Consider the following 19,955-nt stretch of genomic DNA (forward strand, 5'->3'; position numbering starts at 1 on the left):
TTTATAAATGCAAGGGAAAGCAGCAAGTGCTGATATAGAAACTGCAGCAAGTTATCCAGAAAATCTAACTAAGATAATGAAGGTGGTTATACTAAACAGCAGGTTTTCAATGTAGATGAAACAGCCTTCTATTGGAAGCAGATGCTATCTAGGACTTTCATAACTAGAGAGGAGAATGCCTGGCTCCAAAGGACAGGCTGATTCTCTTGTTTGGGGCTAATGCAGCTGGTGACTGTAACTTGAAGCCAGTGCTCATTTACCATTCAAAAAATCCTAGGGCCCTTAAGAATTATGCTCGGGGGCTTCCCTGGTGGCGCAGTGGTTGAGAATCTGCCTGCCAATGCAGGGCACACGGGTTCGAGCCCTGGTCTGGGAGGATCCCACATGCCGCGGAGCAACTGGGCCCGTGAGCCACAACTACTGAGCCTGCACGTCTGGAGCCTGTGCTCCACAACAAGAGAGGCCGCGATAGTGAGAGGCCCGCACACCGCGATGAAGAGTGGCCCCCGCTCCCCGCAACTAGAGAAAGCCCTCGCACAGAAATGAAAACCCAACACAGCCAAAAAATAAATAAATAAATTTATTTTTTTTTAAATTATGCTAAATCTACTTTGTGCTCTATAAATGGAACAACAAAGCCTGATTGACTGCACATCTGTTTACAACATGGTTTACAGAATATTTTAAGCCCACTGTTGAGATCTACTGCTCAGAAAAAAAAGTTTCCTTTCAAAATACAGCTGTTCATTGACAATGCACCTGGTCACCCAAGAGCTCTGATGGAGATGTACAATGAGATTAATGTTGTTTTCATGCCTGCTAACACAGCCTCCATTCTGCAGCCCATGGATCAAGGAGTAATTTCAACTTTTAAGGCTTATACTTAAGAAATACATTTTGTAAGGCAGTATCTGTCAAAGATAGTGATTCCTCAGATGGATCTGGGCAAGGTAAATATAAAACCTTCTGGAAAGGATTCACCATTTTAGATGCCATTAAGAACATTCATGATTCATTGGAAGAGGTCAAAATATAAACATTAACAGGAGTTTTGAAGTTGATTCCAACCCTCATGGATGACCTTGAGGGGTTCAAGACTTCAGTGGAGGAAGTAACTGCAGATGTGGTGGAAATAACAAGAGAAGCAGAATTAGAAGTGGAGTTTGAAGATGTGACTGATTTGCTGCAATATCATGATAGAACTTTAATGGATGAGGAGTTGCTTCTGATGGGTCAGCAAAGAAAGTAGTTTCTCGAGATGGAATCTACTCCTGGTGAAGATGCTGTAAAGATGTTGAAATGACAACAAAGGATTTAGAATATCACATAAACTTAGTTGATAAAGCAGTGGCAGGGTTTGAAAGGATTGACTCCAATTTTGAAAGAAGCTCTACTGAGTAAAATGCTATCAAACAGTATTGCATGCAACAGAGAAACCTTTTGTGAAAGGAAGAGCCAATCAAGCAGCAAACTTCATTGTTGTCTTATTTTAAGAAATTGCCACAGACACCCACCCCTCAGCCACCGCCACCCTCATCAGTCAGCAGCTCTTAACACCAAGGCAAGACCCTCCACCAGCAAAAAGATTATGATCTCTCTGAAAGCTCAGTCAATGGTTAGCTTTTTTTAGCAAAAAAGTATTTTTTAATTAAGGCACATACACTGCTTTTGTAGACATAATGCTATTGCGCACTTAATAGACGACAGTATAGTGTAAACGTACTTTTTTAAAAATTGAAGTATAGTTGATTTACAATATTATGTTTAAGGTGTACAGCATAGTGATTCAGTATTTTTGCAGATTATACTGTATTATAGGTTATTACAGGATGATAGGTATAATAAACATACCTTTTATATGCCCTGGGAAACCAAAAAATTCATGTGACTTACTTTGTTACAATAGTATTCACTTTATTGTAGTGGTCTCGAATCAAACCCACACTATCTCTGAAGTATGCCTGTAAATGAAATTAATTTGATATTCAGTAGCTTTAGTCAAATGCTACAAATATGAAAGCAGAGAATATGGTTTTTAGCTTTGTATTTTTATTTTCAAGCAATCATGTTTGCATAATAGAAAAATCTTAAATTGTTGTATACTTATTGACTTTATAATTTTTCTTAGTAAATTTAGGGAGCTTTGTACAGTATGACCGACTTAAATGCTAGCAGTAGAGTCTGCAAAAGTAGGATGGCCATTCTCCTTTATTTTTTAGATTCTTAAGTTAATGATGAAGATATTAGACCAGATTTTCTTTTAAAAGTAACCAGATTTATCTACCCCCAATATTTAGTGAAAAACTTTTTATGAATAATACAAACTTATTTTTTCTTCTAAGAGTGTACTAAAAGCACCTATTGTGAGCAGCATTACATGTAAAATCAGCATACTTTTTAGTTTCCAAGTTGCACAAGTAGTATTTGAACATGAACTTCAGTGTTTTTAACTGCAGAACTATGATCAGTTAAACTTGGAGGAGGGTTAAGGAAACACAAAAGATATGTTTTTGATCATGGATATATGTTGTAAAGAGCTTAGTTATTGGAGTTAGATATTTTATATTCTTTTTTTTTTGTACTAAGTCTCCAAATTCCAGTGTGTATTTCAAATAACCTTCTCAATTCGGACTAGCCGTATGTCAGAGTGCTTGATAGCCGCATGTGTGGCTGTCATATTAGACAGTGAAGATCCACTCAATAAGATTACAGTCTGAGGATTATTGTGGGAAGGAATGTATGTAAAATACATATAAAAACTAAGTTCATACATACCTAACCAAACCTGCCCATTGTAAGTATTCAGTAAATATGTCTCTCTTTGCTGTCCATTATAGAAATAGCCTGTTTGTTACACTTTAGTTTTGTAGTGTCATATATAGTCAGAAACTTCAAGTCAATATAAAGTACTAATTGTTTTTCAAATTGAAGGAAGCAAAATGTTATTTCTCTAAATGAAATAACAGTAATCAAGAGTCAGGCCTTTGCAGTAAACATTGCTTTTACTCAGTTTGTTTTTTATCTTTCCTTCTAAGATTTAACTTTCACTGAATGTTGTTGGAAATGTTCTTTAATTGGTTAGTACCAAATTTCTGGTTTTAGACTATGGTCCTATTTCTTTTTATCTCATTTTCCTTTGCTCTTTTTTTAAACAGTGCCTCCTTATACACAACTAAAACTTCATTGTTGAAGAAAATATTCTCAACCAGGACCTATGTATTGTACTATAATGAAATATAACTGCACAGTACTTGGGAGACCTGATTAAACCCTGTGATTTTTTCCTGTGGCTCATTTTGTTGTCTCATTGATATATAGTAATTTTGTTTGAACAGCCACAGTGGTGATTTCACCTTGTCTCTAGCTCTTGCTCTCAGCCTTATTGAGTCAAATATAAAAAACCAAAAGCAAATTTAGGAATTAAAAATGAAAAATATAACTGTCCAGGAACTATATAGTACTTGTATCTTGAGATAAGGACATTCTTTCATTATGAGTAAAGACTAATGAGATGGAGGTGCTTAGTGAGAATAGATTCAGAAAAAGTTAATTATACAATTCAAATAACTCATTACCTTGGAGCATTACCTACCACCGGGGCCAGACAGCTCAGTTCCTTGAACCAGGGACCCTAGTACAGGTAGACTTTGGATGAACTCTGCTAACATTTGCTTCTCTTTGTTCTGGTCTTCCATTTTCTCTACTTATCATGTTCTTCGTTTAGATGTCATCTTATTATCTCTCCTTTAAGTCTTAAAACCCAGGAGCCATTCTGTTTCGTAAAGGTGAGCCAGCTTGTCAAGGTAACTGATCCATTCTGTATTGCTTTTGTAGTTTTAATTTTTGGTTCCTATATTTCTAACTTGTTCAGAGATAGCTCATTCTTCCTGTCTCTCCCAGGAATAGGCTATACTTCTATTTTTCCATAGTGATTAAAAGTAAAATCCTTAAAAACAATAGACATGTATATGTATTGGTGATAACATGAAGCATATGTATAGGAGGGGAAAGATTGCTGACATTGCATCTTTGTCTACAGCCAACATTCCTTAGGATAGGAAAAGAAAACAAGATTAATTTCCTAGGTTTGAAGCAAGAAATAAAAGTATAGTGTTCTTACTGATCTGAGATTGAGAAGTAGCCCCAGGGTTAGGTAAAGTACTCTCAAGGGGTGTTTGGACTGATGTTAATGTTCTAGGCTTGGAATTTGAATAGAGGACTCTCATCTAGACTCTTAACTGTGTGGATATCAAACTCAAGACATCTAAAAACACAAACCTACTCCTTTCCAAGACTTCTTTATCTCAGTAAATGGCAACTCCATTCTAGTTGTTCAGGCCAAAAACTTAGGAGCATCATTGATTCTTCCTTTTAATATATACTCTTACAGCTAATATATTAGGAAATTCTATCAGCCTTTTCTTCAGAACTACTTCTCATTACTTCAATTTGGTGATCCAAGCTACCATCATTTCTCTGCTGTACTATTATGATAGCTTCCTAATTGGGCCCCTTAAAACTTACGGCAGGTCATCTATTCTGGATTTTCCACTGAAGTTTTTTTTTTTTTTTTTTTTTTTTTGTGGTACGCGGGCCTCCCTCTGCCGTGGCCTCTCCCGTTGCGGAGCACAGGCTCCGGTCGTGCAGGCCCAGCGGCCACGGCTCACGGGCCCAGCCGCTCCGCAGCACGTGGGATCCTCCCAGACCGGGGCGCGAACCCGGTTCCCCTGCATCGGCAGGCGGACGCGCAACCACTGCGCCACCAGGGAAGCCCTCCACTGAAGTTTTTATACCACTAATAAATTCTTAAGGAATGATAGTAATAAAAAATCATGATTTTTGTACCTTCTAATGAAATAACAGAGCTGAAATGATTTTATCAATGGATGCTAAAACCATTTGGTAAAAGGATGATGTGAAGCTTTGTAAGGGATGGATTAGACTGATAATACCTGAACCTAACAGGTCATTCTTAGAGTCAGTAAAAGTGAAGCAGACAAAAATAAAGTTCCTCATGATTTGATTCAGTAGCAAGTACCACATATGAAGGGTTCTTGCCTTAAAAAAGTGCACTCAATGTAATCAAGGTTTTAAATAAAATTACCAGTACATAGGAAATACAGAGGGTAGAGGAAAAACTTTAAAAATACCAAGAGGAAAAATATCAGCCAGATCTAGGAGGTGAGAAATTCTATGGGGCAAATGACATGAAAAAAGGTGATGGTGCAGGAAGGAGGGCTATTAAAGAGGCTTAAGAGGCCTAACAAGCAAATGCAGTGTGTGCATCTTGTTTAAAATCTGATTTGAACAAATCATGTATAAAAAGATAATTGGGGGAAAAGTAAATGCCAAAGACAAAAAAAAAAATTCTCTTTTATGAATTCTCATCTAATTGAGAATAACATCCAAAACCCTTCCCATGGCCTGCAAAGGCCTGTGGTCTGACCCTGGCTACTTCTCAGACTTTATCTCCCTTTCTCCACTCTAGCCATTCAGGCCCCCATTTTCTTAGAATATGCCAAGCACTATTTACAATAGCCAGGACATGGGAGCAACCTAAGTGTCCATCGACAGATAAATGGATAAAGAAGATGTGGCACATATATACAATGGAATATTACTCAGCCATAAAAAGAAATGAAATTGAGTTATTTGTAGTGAGGTGGATGGACCTAGAGTCTGTCATATAGAGTGAATTAAATCAGAAAGAGAAAAACAAATACCATATGCGAACACCTATATATGGAATCTAAAAAAAAAGGTTCTGAAGAACCTAGGGGCAGGACAGGAATAAAGATGCAGACATAGAGAATGGACTTGAGGACACGGGGAGGGGGGAGGGTAAGCTGGGACGAAGTGAGAGAGTGGCATGGACATATATACACTACCAAACGTAAAATAGATAGCTAGTGGGAAGCAGCCGCATAGCTCAGGGAGATTAACTCGGTGCTTTGTGACCACCTAGAGAGGTGGGATAGGGAGGGTGGGAGGGACATGTAAAGCAATTTACATGTCCCTCCCACCCTCTGCTCCAAAGATATCACCACATTGGTGGGACATTGTAAAGCAATTATACTCCAATAAAGATGTTAAAAAATTTTGTAAAAAGAAAACACAAAATATCAGGACAGTTTTTTTTTTTTTTTACAATGGTGTGTTAGTTTCTGCTTTATAACAAAGTGAATCAGCTATACATATACATATATCCCCATATATCCTCCCTGTGTCTCCCTCCCACCCTCCCTATCCCACCCCTCTATGTCGTCACAAAGCACTGAGCTGATCTCCCTGTACTATGCGGCTGCTTGCCACTAGCTATCTATTTTACATTTGGTAGTATATGTAAGTCCATGCCACTCTCTCACTTCTTCCCAGCTTCCTCTTCCCCTTCCCCGTGTCCTCAAGTCCATTCTCTACGTCTGCATCTTTATTCCTGTCAGGACAGTTTATAATGGGAAATACTGAAAAAGTCACATTCGAAATGTGTTAGGCTTTTAAGAATCCAATAATACAGATTTTAGTTTCAGTTTCTTTCATTTACTGCTTAAGTAATGGAGAGCACTCTGAAATCTGAAAGGATACTTTCAAAAACTGGCTTTCTAATTACTTTTAAAATATGTATCACAAAGTTTCTCATCTTCTTTTCAGATAAATTCCAGGATAAAGCTCTTCTAATAAAAATGTTACCCCTGAGTTTGCCAAATTGCGTATTACTTTAATCTATCAATATAATCTTAGCATTTATGGTAGTAGGAGTCAGTATGTGCCCTTTGTGAGTGATAAGGTCTCAATCTAATCTGTCCTAAAAGGAAAGCTTGAATTTTCTTCCAAACTTATTTTGCTTTTTTGTTTTCCTTCCATTAAATTTTTTTTTGCTATTTTTAAAATTTGCTCTTTTGCCATTCTATCTCTTAGACTCTTGTTTACTTATTAGACAGGACTTTGGTTATGGGGACAGAAACCCAAATCAAACTATCGTAGGCAAAAGGTAGAATTTCTTATAAGGATACTAGGTTTGTCAAGTACTAAGGAAACTATGGTCAGGGCAGGGATGCAACTGGTCCTTAGGAATGACTTCAACACTGTCAGAACACTCTTTCAATTGATTTCATTCCTCTGCAGATTGTCAGAAGTGTAACCCCTAGCAGCTCCCTAGAGCTCTCAGGAGGGTATATCTCTGTCTGCACAGTTTCTGTATAACCCTGAACCAATCAAATGAAGTCTGGGGGATGGCTGTGATCTAGGTTGGTCAGATAATCAGGGAGTCAGAGTCATGCATGAGCATGATTGTCCTCACCATAGTTAGATGTGGAGAGAGGGGACAGAAAAGATAGACATTTACAACAGCCAACACCTTGGGCTTCTACTGAAGTTAGCTATATATCTGTGTAAAATTGGGACAGAACACAGTACTCTGTCATCTAATGTAAGTGTAGTGCATCAGTTACTTCCCTTGGTTTGCATTGAGACAGTTTTAGCTTCAGGCTTTGCTTCAGCAGTGAAGTCACACTGATGGCTTATACTGGGATACTTGGTATTACTTTATTATTTATAATAATATATTTATTATTTATAATAAACTTTATTTTACTATTCGGTTATATCACTCAGTAAGCCTGGAAGAGGAGATAGATTAATCAGAGACAAACTCTTCATTCAGGGAAGAGAGTGATGGTTGCTGAGGGAGAGCGTATAGCACTTTATGCATGAATCCTAATGCCAGAACACAGTGCTACTGGAAGGCTCAACTCATTTCTGTTTTTATTTGAGAAATAGGGAAAAATAAAAGAATGAGAGCACTAGATGCCTAGAGAATTGGGGTATTTTATTTATATTGGATATGTTGCATGAATTATTAGATCTATGAGATGACAATACCAAATGTTCCATTTTTACCAATGATCTCTTAATGGGCAATAAAACTGCTTTGCATCTGTTAGCAAATAAAGATTGTACAGGAAATATTGCTTTTTTTATTCTTTATGGTAATAAAAACTTAGTCATGATAATATACCATTCTCTTTTACTAAGCCCGTCCGCCACCTCTGCACACATACACACATAATACAAAGCATTCCTACCTGTCCTAACCCCAGGATTCTCCCCATCTCTCAAAGGGGTGCTTTTTGTTCAAGAGTCCTGACACATTAGGAACCCACAGTGTGATTTTGGATCCCCATGGGAGGATGGGGGGGTCTTCTGTGCCATCAATTTAGGCAGCAATAACAGAATCCACATTATAAGTGAAAGTCTTAAAATTTCCTGGTACTTCCAGTAGTAAAGGAGCTTGAGGGGCTCTGTCCTGTACCAGCTTTCGTACTATAATAGTTAGAGGACATATAGTTAATAGAATGTGGTGATATCTTTGGAGCAGATATAACAAAGGAGATGCTTATTTGACTACATGTAAGTTTCACTAGTAAGAGCAGAAGATAATAACTAGAATTTTTAAATTTCAGCTTTATTGAGGTATAACTGACAGAACAGTAAGACATTTAAAGTATACATCGTGGTGATTTGATATATCTATACATTGTGAGGAGAAATTAAAATTAGAGTCCATATTTCACCCTAGTTGGAAAATTAATGTAATGGATTATTTGGTTGATGTATATGTGATGTATATTGTTTTTCATTTTCTTTCTTTTATTTGTGCAGGCATGGGATGAGAATAAAAAGCACCTAAGCTTTATATAAACATATATGATCCCACCATCTAGAGATAACTACTCTTAGCATATTGGCGTATATCTTTTTTAGATTTTTGTTGTTTTGCAAATGTTTAACAAAATTGGGAACATGCTCTCGTACATTATCTAACACAGCAGTACTTTAACAAGATATTTTTCTTGATACAGTAAAAATAATGAGATAAAATTTTAAATTTAATTGTATTCTGTTTTGTGTAGTAAATATAGTAAATTAACTTATTATTACAGGTGTAGTAAATATTAGGACCAATAGAAAAATATTGGTTGACTAAACACTTTTAAACCCACAACTAAGTTTAAAAATCTGGAGTGTTTATATTCTTATGTAAGTTTAATGGTTCCTTTTTGTAAATATAAGATACTATACATTGGAGAATTTAAAGTTGCTTTTGATGAAATGTTTTTATGCCACTTTATTAACTCAGTTTTAGGATTGATTGTAATTTTTAAAGTTGTTTTCCTGTTTTTCTTCCCAGATCCAAGTATTTTAGAACATGCTCAAGAGGTGAGCACTTAACTATAGAGGTAAGTAGAGTTGTAAATCTGATTGAATAAAACTACCTTCGGAAGGGCAGGAGAGACACTTTTTTTTAAGTGAGGGGAAGGCTCTGTACCTAAATTTAGTATGGACTCTTTATATTTCAATATTATTGATAACTAGTGAATAGGGGGAGAATTGGAGTGGTGGAGGAAGCATGAATAGGGAGAACAAGTTTGCAAAAGATTAAGATCCCATTCTTCTAGTAGAATTGTTATTTCTACTTAAGAAGTGGTGGGTTTTTTTGTTTGTTTTTGTCTTTTTTCTGCCCTACACAACTGAGCGAGAGGGTGCACTTCTATCAATTATAGTGGCTTATAGTGCCAGTGATTCTAGAGACAGATCATTGGTCTGCCCTAGTAGAGGTGTGGCAGAATCAAAACAGCAAGTTGATTTTGAGCAACTCCACCATATAGTTTTTTGTGAGATATGTACCTTAGACAAATGTTCATCCTAACACTCACTTTCTTGTTGTTTCAGTTTGAGAATCTAGTAGAAAGTGATGAAGTAAGTATTTTCACAGCAGTATAAAATCCATATTTGTTCTCATTAGTCATCTCATAAGTTCTGACAGTTTTTTTAATTTTTATTATATTTTATTTTAGAATTTTTACTTCTTAGTTGTTATTTTTACTTTTTAGTCCCTTATCGTTTCCTTCTTTTACTAATTTATATTAGCAGATTATTCAGAATTTTCTATTATTTAACATATGTAATACTATATATACTACATATATATTATATATTTTTTCATACATCAGTTATATATTATATGTGTGTGTGTGTATGTATACATATATATAAAACAGGTTTTTAAAGTATTCTGTAGAACTTGAAAAACTTTAAAAAAAGATATTTCTAACATCTTGCCATCTTACCTAAGGTAAAATTCCTCAACAATCCAGAGTAGACCCATTGTTTGACCATAGTTTTTATAGATTTCTGAGGGTAGAATTTATACGTTTGTTCTGCAATCACTTTCTGACTTTAGCCATTATCTTTTTTATAAGTTATTCTTTTTGTTGATTTTTGTATTTCACCTCATCTAAAAATCAATTTTAAGATGCATTCCAAGTACAGAAATGTTAAAATGGAAAAAAAAAAAGTACATTTTAGAATTAGTGAAATATGGTATATATTTCTTCTGCACTGGTATAGTTACAAGAGTTTTAGTTTGTGTGTTAATATCCAACTTTGCTAAACTAATTATATGAGTTTGTGTAAATTTTTTAACCTGCCTTGGGCCTACTTTCCACATCTCTAAAGTGAATTTGACTAGAAGAGCATTGCAAGTTTTTTTTTTCTTCATCATTTTTGTTTTCTAAGGAAAGAGGAAAATGTATTAAACCAAACTTAAATTATTCTTTAGCCCAGCATTTCCCAGAGTGTGTACAGAATACTAGTCTCAGAGTGTAAATTGGCATATTAAAGGTTCTGGGAAGAACTATTAGAGAAATTGTTAAAGAACTGTTAAAGAAAATTATTTAAACTTGTCCAATTTAGCATTTCCCAAGTTAATTTGGGTATAAATCCATTTTTAAAATAGTAATACATATTTATTATTATCTGGTAGAATATATTTGAGGACCTGTCTTAGCCTTTTGTTTCCCAGTAAAATTTCTCCCAGATATTTTTGTGTTTCATAGTATCTCGTTTCTTTCCCTTTTCAGAAGTAACATTAATTTTGTGTATTTTTTTAAACAAACACTTAACATGATATTTTTAAAGTTTCTGACAAGTTACTAAGTGTAAGATTTCTGTTAACCTTCAATATAGTTCATCCCCCCATCATACAGCTTTTTAAAAGAATGTGTGATTCCAAGTGTCTTCCTAAGGTGTGTTTTGTTTGGTTTGAGTTTATTTGTTTGTTTGTTTGTTTTGCTAACCAGTCTTTTCCTCTCTCATGTCATAGTGTTTGGTTTAGTTGAATGTCACATCCTGCTTTGTAGTGCTTTTTCCTAAGTTAATTTGGACCATTTGAAAGTTTATTTCTGCTGTTACTTAGTCATATATTTTAATTGTGAGATGTGAATAGCACAGATGTGTAAGAAATGCATAAATCCGAATCAGCCTTGAAAGTAGTTACAGTTTGCTTTGGAGGAAAAAACTATAGGTAATTTCAGAATCCCATGAAAGAGAACAAAAACAGTCTCATTATCTGTGTTAGTTACATTCTATGAAGTTGCCGTGAATACTGAATTAGTGGATACTGGAACATTACTCCTAGGGGAAATACAGAATTAGCTTCCTACAGGCTTCTGATCACAACATTTTCATCAACTGATCAATATATAACCTTGTTTTATGTTTCCGTTTGACACCTTATTTTAATGTATATTATTGATTCATCAACTTTGAACTCACTACCAACAGCACTAATAATTCATGCCTGAATCAAGCTTATCTAACACATGTACGTGTAGGCACATGTAGGCATGTCACACCTTCTTATGATTAGGAACAATAGGCAGCACTTCAGCACTACACATGGGGATCATTTTAAACAGCAAAACCAGGAACAAAAATGCAAAAAGTGACACTGCATAGGCTGCAAAGAGGGCACAGTAAGAGTGCTGAAACAGGAAGGCAGAGCATCACCTTCTACTTCAACTGGGAATGTGTATGTCAGGCAACCAGATATTTTGCTGCTCTCTGCATGCCCATGAATGACCATAAGAGTGAGGGGAGCATTGGTTTTGATGTTGCAAATAAATTTTAACTCATTGGTGAATTTTCAAATCCAGAATCTGCAAATAATGAAGATCAATTGTAAATGATGAGAACATAGAGAATACGTTGTCTAGTACCATCTTGAACCCAGAAGGTCGTTTGGTGTAGAGTAAATATTTGTTATAAAAAATTAGGAAATGTCCAACAATTGGTTGCTATATAATTAAGATACATATTAAACTAAATTTTGCCTTTGAGAAATAGTAAAATGTTAAAGCTTTTTGTTTAAAACACTTAATAATGAAATTTATTACCAAGGTAAAATAGATAAGCAGAAAATATTTTGATTAAATAAAAATTTTATTGGCTTGCCTTAAATAGAATTCAGCTAGTGAAATTTGTATAATTGTTTAATTAATTCTTGCACAGGGGGAAAGCCCAGGAAGCAATCATAGGTAAGGCTTTTTTTTTTTTTTTTTTTTTTTTTTAAATAAAACAAATGACTTCTATGTGAACTATAAGAAGCTCTTTAAAAATCCAGGCTCTGTCATTTGCTTGCTTTGAGGCTTGAACAGTTTACATTTCAGGACCTTGGTTTTCTCTTTCTATAAGATTGAGGCAAATAATAACATATCTCAAAAGGTTGTTTTGAACATTAAAGAATTTAATCTACATAAGTGCCTAAGTGCTTTCCTCCTGAACCTAAGTTGTTATGTGTATTTTAGCTTTAAAAAACTATTTAATATATTAATATTGATAAGTACATTTCTTTGAATTTGTAAAACTTTATTCCCCTTTTGCTTCCTTATGACATTCTAAAGCTTGTTTTACTAATCATGTTTTTTACTTTATATAAGTAATACCTCAAAAAACAAACAAACAAAAAGCCCTAGGCAGAAGTTAGGGCTAAAGGAACAAAAGTAGGAGACATTACCTTATACATGGCTGGTTATAACCATGATAATTATCAAGACCTGAAGTTGGGGAAGGGGGAGGAAGTGGGGTGATTGGAGCATGGAGAGAGAGCAGTTGGTCTGAAGACTGAATAGGCAGACACTAGAAGAGGATTCAGAAGATAGCCAAGAAGCAGTGGGCAAAAAGAACCAGGAGAACATAGAAAGCCAAGGGAGGAGGTAGAGACAGGCTGACAGATGGAATGGAGGGAATGGTCAGCATTGCCACATGAAACTGAAGAAATATTATAAGGACTTAAACTGTCTCATATTTGGCAACATAGAAGCCATTGATTACCTTTGTTAGAGTTAGTAGAGCGATGAAAGCAGAGGCAGACTGTCGTGAGTTGATGAGAGAATGGGAAGTAAGGACATAGAAGAGAAGAGAAACACAGTTGTTAGGAGCAAGGAGCTAGACTGTTTGGGTTCAAATTCTAGCTTTGCCACATACTATATGACTTACTTGGACATAATCTGTCTTCATCTCATTTCCCTCATATGTATGATCTCTGTATCTACCTTACAGGGTTGTTTTGAGAATTAAAATTAGTCAATATATGTAAAGCACATAGAAAAGAACCTGACACATAGTAAGTGCTAGATGTGCTATCAGTAAACTTTTAGTTTCAGACATTTTGGCTGAAATGGGAAGGAGAGAGGGAGCAGTAGTTAGAGATAGGTATAGGTTAAATGAAAGTTTTTCCTTCTTCCTTTCTTTCCTTCCTTTCCTCCAATCTTCACAAGGAAGAGGTGAAAACAGACAAGAAGAGTAGACTAAAGAAAAGAGGTACTAATTGATGGAGCAATGTCCCACAGAATTCTCTGGAGTGAAGGTGGTGTGGGGTAGCATCAGTGATGAATGAATCAAGTATAAGTGTGACAGGTGACCTTGAACAAATTAAGGAATACCACCTCTTTAGAGGAAGGAGGGAAGAGTAGGGAGGATAGACTTAGGTAAGAGGAAGACTGGCAAGAAGTTGAGGGATTTGATGGTTGGAGACATGCTCGTCATGTCTCAGAGTGGGGTGAAATTGACTTCTAAGAGGAAAGAGTTTGAATGAAGAACTTAAGGAGTGTGTTTGTGAAGATTTTGAAGTAGTTAGCATAGGATGTGAGAGGGAGTTGGCCATGTATAAGTAAAGGGTTATTGCTAGGGGCAGAGGGCCAAACAGATGTTGGATTTTCTCTCACAGCTCTCAGCAGAAAGAGCTAATCATGGAAATGATCCAGGGTCAGAGAATGAGTAATCTGGGTGAATAAGGCATAATGGCAGGTGTGCAGGAAGGCGAGTATGTGGGTCAGAAAGTACTTCAGATTTGCCACAGAGTCCACACTGGTTGTAAGTGAAGTAAAGGCAGGAGATGATCAGGATCGATAAACTGAGAGAAAAGGGAGGATCAAGGGCCTGGGGTGGTTAGAGGGACTGAACAGGATAAATAGAGGGCAGTGGGTATGAGAGTTAAGAGTTCCAAAATGATATGAGGGCTGAGATCAGAGTATAGTATACTGAAGTTTATATTTTATGATGAACATTTTGGGATATAGTCAGATGGCTGAAGAGCCAAAGTAAAGGGAGTCCACATTTCTTTAAAGTTGATTATATGGGGGGCTTCCCTGGTGGCGCAGTGATTGGGAGTCCGCCTGCCAATGCAGTGGACACAGGTTCGTGCCCCGGTCCGGGAAGATCCCACATGCCGCCGAGCGGCTGGGCCCGTGAGCCACGGCCGCTGCGCCTGCGCGTCCGGAGCCTGTGCTCCGCGACGGGAGAGGCCACAACGGTGAGAGGCCTGCGTACCGCAAAAAAAAAAAAAAAAAAAAAAAAAAAGTTGATTATAGGGCTAAAAAAGGTACTCTGATAGTATATCATCTTATTCAATTTATATACCAAATTATAACAAGTATTAGAATGTATGATTTTTTACTCTAACAATTGAAATCATAGCATCAAATTGCTTTATTACATTTTTGACAGTAAAATTTCAGAATTTCACTGATTTTATGAGTATTTTATTTAACTTGGACTCATCAGCACTTTTTTTTTCCTTTTCTTTCCTTTTCTGCCTTATTTTTCTCTGTAGGCCTCTTACTGAGGAAGAAATTGTTGACCTAAGAGAGAAGCATTATGATTCTATTGTTGAAAAACAGAAAGATCTTGATATGAAAATCCAAAAAGAGGTAAATAGTCTTATGTTGCTTAAGTATATATTATCATAAAGTCTCTGTTTATATGGGAAAGGTGTCATTAAATAATATATTGCATGTGAACAGTCATTGGACCTAAATTTAGATATATTGAGGTGAAAATGATTTAAAAGTTAAAAAATTATTCCAGCCTATAATAATTTGATTTAGTTTGGTTCAATTTATCAGAAATCATATGCTGCCAATAAGTGAAGAGAATACATTCTTCTGAAAATAATTTCTGAATTCACAAGTAGGGACTCTGGCAAGATACAGGCACCTTTGTGTTTAAAACTAACTTTAAAAATTACTCTGTTTTTTGCAACCAGTTAAGCCGACTGTGCTCTTTTCCCCATGGGGGCCCAGTGCGCAGTGGCTGCAAACAGCAGCCTCCTTGGTAGTGTATGCAGCCTGTTGCCTGTATGGGTTGCCCTAAGGGACCTTGGAGACAGCACTTTCCAGTGGACATTAATGACTGGCATGCTGTCCCCAGTCTAGGCTCCAGACAGGTATACGTGGTGCCTTTGGAGAGCCCCAGGGCACAGTGGCCAGGGTCCACACTGGCCAGGTCATAATGTCCATCCACACCAAGCTGCAGAACAAGGAGCATGTGATTGAGGCCCTCCACAGGGCCAAGTTCAAGTTCCCTGGCCACCAGAAGATCCACATCTTCAAGAAATGTGGATTTACTAAGTTTAATGCAGATGAATTTGAAAACATGGTGGCAGAAAAGCAGCTCATCCCTGATGGCTGTGGGGTCAAGTACATCCCTAATTGTGGCCCCCTGGACAAATGGCGGGCCCTGCACTCATGAGAGCCTTGGCGCTGCCCCCTCCCTACCCATGCCCACCAATAAACCCTACTTTCTTGTCGAAAAAAAAAAAATGACTCTGTTTCACAATAAGTGGTTTATTTTTGTAAATCTTTTTTTTTGTCTTGGATTTATTTATTCTTAGTAAGTGAACCAAGCACTTCTAACAGTCATAAACGTTATATTTACTTTAATATATTTACAGAGGTGGCCTGTAATTATAGTTTTGCATTCACTAAACTAAATGGAATTAGTCATATTCCATTATACATTTAAAAATAGTCTGTTTAGTACCAATTAGTGATTTCAACAGCATTAACTTAAGCTACACAATAGATGCTAATATTAGGCTAAAGAAAAATATTGTGTTGAAATTTGATTTTTAAATTTGATTTGACTTGCAGTAGATTATCATTAAAGCAGTTCGTATGCTGTTATGAATGGCAGGAACTTAAATTTGGAAGTAATTTTTTAATAACTTGATGGTAATAAAATACAGGACGTGTATCAATGCACCATGAACTTTGTGAAAGCTTACTTCGCTTTGGTAGACAGTGATATGATTGACCTTAGTTTTAAAGACAATGCACTAAGGAGGGCCCAAACCATGAAACTAATTAGGGTGATCGGCATTGGAATGATTGTTGAGAAATGAAGATCACTGCATATTCTAAGGAAAGAAACAGTTTTGTATTTATGCAAACTAGATGCTCTACTTTATAATTCACCCTCTAAATAATTCTGTAACGTGTTTGATATCATTTGAATTATTTTGTAAAAAGAGAAATTGAGAAATCACAGAAATTTTAATTCTATTATGCTTTGTAGAGCTGTTATTTTTTTAATAATTTATTTTTTATTTTATAAATAGAAACATTTTATTTTTAGAGCAGTTAGACAGGTTCTGATTTTTGTTAATCCTTATTGTTTTGTTCATGTACAGTTAGCCTTACAAGAAGAGAAGTTAAGACTAGAAGAAGAAGCTTTATACGCTGCACAGCGTGAAGTCCGGAGCCTGTGCTCCGCGACGGGAGAGGCCACAACGGTGAGAGGCCTGCGTACCGCAAAAAAAAAAAAAAAAAAAAAAAAAAAGTTGATTATAGGGCTAAAAAAGGTACTCCGGTAGTATATCATCTTATTCAATTTATATACCAAATTATAACAAGTATTAGAATGTATGATTTTTTACTCTAACAATTGAAATCATAGCATCAAATTGCTTTATTACATTTTTGACAGTAAAATTTCAGAATTTCACTGATTTTATGAGTATTTTATTTAACTTGGACTCATCAGCACTTTTTTTTTCCTTTTCTTTCCTTTTCTGCCTTATTTTTCTCTGTAGGCCTCTTACTGAGGAAGAAATTGTTGACCTAAGAGAGAAGCATTATGATTCTATTGTTGAAAAACAGAAAGATCTTGATATGAAAATCCAAAAAGAGGTAAATAGTCTTATGTTGCTTAAGTATATATTATCATAAAGTCTCTGTTTATATGGGAAAGGTGTCATTAAATAATATATTGCATGTGAACAGTCATTGGACCTAAATTTAGATATATTGAGGTGAAAATGATTTAAAAGTTAAAAAATTATTCCAGCCTATAATAATTTGATTTAGTTTGGTTCAATTTATCAGAAATCATATGCTGCCAATAAGTGAAGAGAATACATTCTTCTGAAAATAATTTCTGAATTCACAAGTAGGGACTCTGGCAAGATACAGGCACCTTTGTGTTTAAAACTAACTTTAAAAATTACTCTGTTTTTTGCAACCAGTTAAGCCGACTGTGCTCTTTTCCCCATGGGGGCCCAGTGCGCAGTGGCTGCAAACAGCAGCCTCCTTGGTAGTGTATGCAGCCTGTTGCCTGTATGGGTTGCCCTAAGGGACCTTGGAGACAGCACTTTCCAGTGGACATTAATGACTGGCATGCTGTCCCCAGTCTAGGCTCCAGACAGGTATACGTGGTGCCTTTGGAGAGCCCCAGGGCACAGTGGCCAGGGTCCACACTGGCCAGGTCATAATGTCCATCCACACCAAGCTGCAGAACAAGGAGCATGTGATTGAGGCCCTCCACAGGGCCAAGTTCAAGTTCCCTGGCCACCAGAAGATCCACATCTTCAAGAAATGTGGATTTACTAAGTTTAATGCAGATGAATTTGAAAACATGGTGGCAGAAAAGCAGCTCATCCCTGATGGCTGTGGGGTCAAGTACATCCCTAATTGTGGCCCCCTGGACAAATGGCGGGCCCTGCACTCATGAGAGCCTTGGCGCTGCCCCCTCCCTACCCATGCCCACCAATAAACCCTACTTTCTTGTCGAAAAAAAAAAAATGACTCTGTTTCACAATAAGTGGTTTATTTTTGTAAATCTTTTTTTTTGTCTTGGATTTATTTATTCTTAGTAAGTGAACCAAGCACTTCTAACAGTCATAAACGTTATATTTACTTTAATATATTTACAGAGGTGGCCTGTAATTATAGTTTTGCATTCACTAAACTAAATGGAATTAGTCATATTCCATTATACATTTAAAAATAGTCTGTTTAGTACCAATTAGTGATTTCAACAGCATTAACTTAAGCTACACAATAGATGCTAATATTAGGCTAAAGAAAAATATTGTGTTGAAATTTGATTTTTAAATTTGATTTGACTTGCAGTAGATTATCATTAAAGCAGTTCGTATGCTGTTATGAATGGCAGGAACTTAAATTTGGAAGTAATTTTTTAATAACTTGATGGTAATAAAATACAGGACGTGTATCAATGCACCATGAACTTTGTGAAAGCTTACTTCGCTTTGGTAGACAGTGATATGATTGACCTTAGTTTTAAAGACAATGCACTAAGGAGGGCCCAAACCATGAAACTAATTAGGGTGATCGGCATTGGAATGATTGTTGAGAAATGAAGATCACTGCATATTCTAAGGAAAGAAACAGTTTTGTATTTATGCAAACTAGATGCTCTACTTTATAATTCACCCTCTAAATAATTCTGTAACGTGTTTGATATCATTTGAATTATTTTGTAAAAAGAGAAATTGAGAAATCACAGAAATTTTAATTCTATTATGCTTTGTAGAGCTGTTATTTTTTTAATAATTTATTTTTTATTTTATAAATAGAAACATTTTATTTTTAGAGCAGTTAGACAGGTTCTGATTTTTGTTAATCCTTATTGTTTTGTTCATGTACAGTTAGCCTTACAAGAAGAGAAGTTAAGACTAGAAGAAGAAGCTTTATACGCTGCACAGCGTGAAGCAGCCAGGGCAGCAAAGCAGCGAAAGCTCTTGGAGGTGAGGGGAAAAGACCCCGACATATATTAGGGCTGCTTTTCTCCTGATTTTCTTTGACAAATCTTAGTTGGGACTTTTTCCCCCTAGAATCAAGGGCTTCTTGTTTAACAACAAATGTATTTATTCCTATACTCTTAGGAATTTTAAAGGCAAATTAGTTGGTCTTTAACAGCTAGAAATAACATCAAATTATATGCTTGATACTGAATGCTGTTAGCTATAAATTACCAGAGGCTAATTCTTGTTTATCCCAAAAATGAACTTTATACTTTTCCAAAATTCAGCATTCTTTTGGAAAAATAAATATACTCTTAGGTGAAACATTGCAAAACTAACCTTTAAATATCATTTCTGCAGCATTTTTTAGTTTATTTTTGTGAGGTTTTTTTTTTTAACAACTTCTTGAACTGCTAGACTTTCTTATACTTCCTAAAATTGGGTAAGCTGAGCGATTTTGCCCCATAGGAATACTCTGTATTTCTCATCTTCATACTTGTGTCTTTGGGAGATTGGGAGTTTGGGTCTTGGGGACTCTTTGATGTATTATCAGAAAAAAACAACAGATTTATCATATCTTACCATGCTGCATTCAAACATGGCATTGTCATAATTCCAGACAGCTATTAATAATAGACATTTATGGAGCCCTGGCTAAGTGTCAGTAACTGTTCTGATTAGTTTACATGTTTTACCTTGTTTAATCGTCACAACAATCCTAGGAGAAAGGTAGTGTTTTTTTTTTTTTTTTTTTTTGTTTTTTTTTTGTTTTTTTTTTTGTGGTATGCGGGCC

The 19,955-nt window shown here is 35.9% G+C and overlaps 1 protein-coding gene and 2 non-coding genes across 3 annotated transcripts in view; all 3 read left to right on the forward strand.

Moving 5' to 3' along the window:
• The window catches only part of AP1AR (adaptor related protein complex 1 associated regulatory protein), a 38,358-nt gene that overhangs the window by 10,180 nt on the left and 8,223 nt on the right, over positions 1-19,955 (forward strand). The window contains exons 2-6 of the mRNA XM_024119460.3: positions 9,188-9,236; positions 9,730-9,756; positions 12,349-12,374; positions 14,951-15,047; positions 19,067-19,165. Of these exons, the coding sequence (XP_023975228.1) occupies positions 9,188-9,236; positions 9,730-9,756; positions 12,349-12,374; positions 14,951-15,047; positions 19,067-19,165 (298 nt within the window). The remainder of the gene's footprint in view (positions 1-9,187; positions 9,237-9,729; positions 9,757-12,348; positions 12,375-14,950; positions 15,048-19,066; positions 19,166-19,955) is intronic.
• LOC112063806 (small nucleolar RNA SNORA70) lies at positions 15,373-15,507 on the forward strand. The gene has a single exon (XR_002891189.1). It is a non-coding gene; the product is annotated as a small nucleolar RNA SNORA70 (small nucleolar RNA).
• LOC112063807 (small nucleolar RNA SNORA70) lies at positions 17,632-17,766 on the forward strand. The gene has a single exon (XR_002891190.1). It is a non-coding gene; the product is annotated as a small nucleolar RNA SNORA70 (small nucleolar RNA).

This window comes from Physeter macrocephalus, chromosome 7, assembly GCF_002837175.3.
Source record: "Physeter macrocephalus isolate SW-GA chromosome 7, ASM283717v5, whole genome shotgun sequence".
NCBI lineage: Eukaryota > Metazoa > Chordata > Mammalia > Artiodactyla > Physeteridae > Physeter > Physeter macrocephalus.